Below are 3,391 nucleotides of genomic sequence, written 5' to 3' on the forward strand. Positions count from 1 at the left end.
TGGGGAGGGTGAAGTGGCGACACTGCTCGGGCACAGCCAGGGCAAAGAGGGGAAATCACAGCGAGCAATCACCGCTGGCAGCGGCAGAACCAGCCTGTCTCACAGGAGCAAAAAACTCCTTCTCACACTCTACCCATTCCCTGCAAAAATGCAGCTTGCCTGGGGGCTCGGTTGGAACTCAGCGAAATGCTGAGATGAACAGGAGCACCTGGAAAGGGAGGCATTGTGGAGCTATCAGAGTAAGGAGGAGATATTTTACATTTTACAGCTCGTGGTTGGCTTCTGTTTGCTTTCAGGCTCCCCCAGGAAAGGTGGAAGAGGTGGTGAAGGTTGCTATCGGCGCCGGCTACCGCCACTTTGACTGCGCCTACTTCTACCAGAATGAACATGAAATTGGAAATGCTATCCAGCAGAAGATCAAGGAGGGGGCTGTGAAACGGGAAGATCTCTTCATTGTCACTAAGGTACAAGGATGTGGGATGATTGGGGCATTTGGTTTTTTTCCCCAGGAGAAACCCTAGTTCCACTTCTAAAGTAATATAGAGGCCTATTCCCTGCTCTGTTACTCACTTCATGGTTGTCTTGTTGTGTGCCATAAATTCCACCTTTTATTTGCAGTTTGGACTGAGCTTTATCAGGAGCCATCGACAAATTAGGAAAGATAAGGTGGCTGTTAGTGATTTTATAATTTCCTTGCATCAATTAAATCATTTAATTATCCTGAAGGTTCCTTTGGGCACACCCGAGAAAGATTAGGAAAAGAAAAGGCAAGACATGTCTGGATTCATAGGCATTACTTAAGACATTTGAGAATCTGTCATCTACAAATGATAGAAAATAGAAATCAAAGTACAGGACTTCTGCTTGAAGTATTTTACATGTATTTGCTTAATTCCTTTATCTCATCCACTTGTCTCAGAAATGCTCCTTCTGAAAACGTAAGAACACTTCAATTAATAAACTTATGATTTGGAGTTTTCACCACCAAACCCAGAAAACTTTGAGTATAACTAAGCTTTTCCACATATGCTTTGTTTTTATTAAAGAACAGGGTTTAATTTAATAATGCATGCAAGTTCTTCTGTTTAAACACTTGAATTTTGATTTCAAAAATGAAGTAAAATTGACAAGTATTCTCACTGTGGACAGTTCAAAGAGACAGAAGGAGGGTAGCTATGAGCTGCTCAACACTCAAAACTTAGGCTGAAAAAAATAATTCTAACATTAACAGCTTTGCTGTGTCAGATGCGTTTACCAAAGTGTTACATTTATTTCTGAGAATCTCTTTTCATGAGTGACAACACTGACTTCACCTTCACCACTGCCAGCTTTGTGGTATGTTTCTCCTACCTTATCAGTAAAATGTTGACATGCTTGTCTTCAGCATGCACTGAGTAGATAGGGGGGTAGTTGTCCTTCCAGACCACCAAGGGAGAAGGTTGTCCCCTGGTCTGCACTGTGGGAGCTGAAAAGTCACAGTCGTGCTTGGTTTCTTCCCACAGTTGTGGAACACATTTCATGAGAAGCCCTTGGTTAAGGTTGGCTGCAAGAAGAGCCTTGATGCACTGCAACTGGACTACCTTGACCTCTACTTGATGCACTTCCCTATGGGATTCAAGGTAGTCCTGCTCTACATCCCTTTTCTCCTTACCTGCCTAGAAACATGGTGCATTCTCTCATCTATCCTGTGACCATCTTCATTATGCAGCTGGGGTATGCTGTGGTTCATTTGGCCCTGCCCTGAACCTAGTGCTAGGAAGCATTTGGTCACTAAGTAATGGTATGTTTTAGCACATGAGTCTGGCTTTTCACACCAGCTGGAACAAAAGTCATAGATATGAGCACTGCTAATGACCTCCCGGGGTCTTTAGGGAAACTGTAACCAACATGGGATGGTGCAGTTTTAGGACTGTGGCCTGCTGTGGTGGAACAGCATGAACATCTCAGGTTTTGAAGATTGTTAACTTGGTCTGGAGTAACTGACAGTGAAAATTGAAGCATAGCACAGAAAGAATATGCTGCTTCTTCCCCCAGTCTACATCTGTGTAAAATAAATTAAAAAAGCAGAATAGAGGTGGAGGGATGTCTGTCCTCTTCTCTTTAGACCTGCCTGAGTTAGACATCTGCTACTAATCCCCACTATTTGCATGCAGGGATTGGTTGTAGAAATACATCTGTGTAAAATAAATAAAAAACCAGAATAGAGGTGGAGGGTTGTCTGTCCTCTTCTCTTTAGATCTGCCTAAATTACACAACTGCTACTAATCCCCACTATTTGCACGCAGGGATTGACTTGTAGAAATATAGCCCTCATCCAAAAGAGAATGCTGATGACTGCTCATCATTTTGAGTTATGCAACATGTTTAAATAACCTGTGAACTTGCTGCCTGCAAATGCAGTCAGAAGGGCTAGCAAACAGTAGGAAATTCGACTCTTAAAATGTCTGTGTGTTATCTGCCTTGAAATAACAGGCTGGTGAAAACCTGCAGCCTCTGGATGACAAGGGTGAGAGTATTCCCAGTGATGCAGATTTTCTGGACACATGGGAGGTAAGTTAATGCTTACACTTTAGAGCAGGTATCAGCACTAAAGATGGAGCAGAGATCTGTGTGTACACTGAAATTAAGGGATGTGGAGGACAGTCACACAAAATTGTATTTTGACCAGATATCTGCTGTTTTAGGGAGCAAAAAGGCTCCTAAAGGCTTTCTTTTTTTTTTTTTAGCTCCCTAAGGCTAACAAGGAGGAAGCTATTAGCACTGTAGGCACTGTTGCTAAAATAATATTTGAATGCACAATAGTAGAACCAACACATAGATTAATCCAGGTGTGGTTGTTAATTTACTGGGTGTTTCATACAGATAGGAAATTCTATTTGTATTATTTGCCATACTGTTGTCTAAGCTAGTGTGAGCTGTTTGTTCGTTTGTTCCTAGCTTGAGGGAAATAAACTAATGTAGTTGACAGTAATATCACCACCTCATGGACACACATTGGTTGTTGTTACTCATTAGGCTATGGAAGAGCTGGTGGACTGTGGCCTGGTGAAAGCCATTGGTGTCTCCAACTTTAACCATGAGCAGATTGAAAGAATCTTGAACAAGCCAGGACTGAAATACAAACCAGTCATGAACCAGGTGAGATTTTTGTTTCCATTTATGTCATCTAACCTTGAAGTATACAATCCTGGAATGGTTTGGGTTGGAAGGGACATTAAAGATCATCTAGTTCCAACCAACCTGCCATGGGCAGGGATTTTCCCACTTAGATATATTTCTAAATACATTAAGAGTGTGTGTATATACGTGTATATATATATATAGAGAGAGAGATAGTATTCCTAATATATGCAATATAAAAATGCAATATACAACATTTCCTATATATATA

The 3,391-nt window shown here is 41.5% G+C and overlaps 1 protein-coding gene across 1 annotated transcript; it reads left to right on the top strand.

The window, feature by feature from the left end:
- Nucleotides 1–296: 296 nt before the first annotated feature.
- Nucleotides 297–3,138, top strand: LOC103800707 (aldose reductase-like; the record flags this gene model as incomplete). Its single annotated transcript, XM_009073090.1, has 4 exons — nt 297–464; nt 1,503–1,619; nt 2,473–2,550; nt 3,016–3,138. Coding segments are annotated over 4 exons (486 nt in total), but the record flags the coding sequence as incomplete, so codon positions are not given.
- Nucleotides 3,139–3,391: the final 253 nt, after the last annotated feature.

The sequence above is a fragment of the Acanthisitta chloris genome, unplaced genomic scaffold, assembly GCF_000695815.1.
Source record: "Acanthisitta chloris isolate BGI_N310 unplaced genomic scaffold, ASM69581v1 scaffold13264, whole genome shotgun sequence".
NCBI lineage: Eukaryota > Metazoa > Chordata > Aves > Passeriformes > Acanthisittidae > Acanthisitta > Acanthisitta chloris.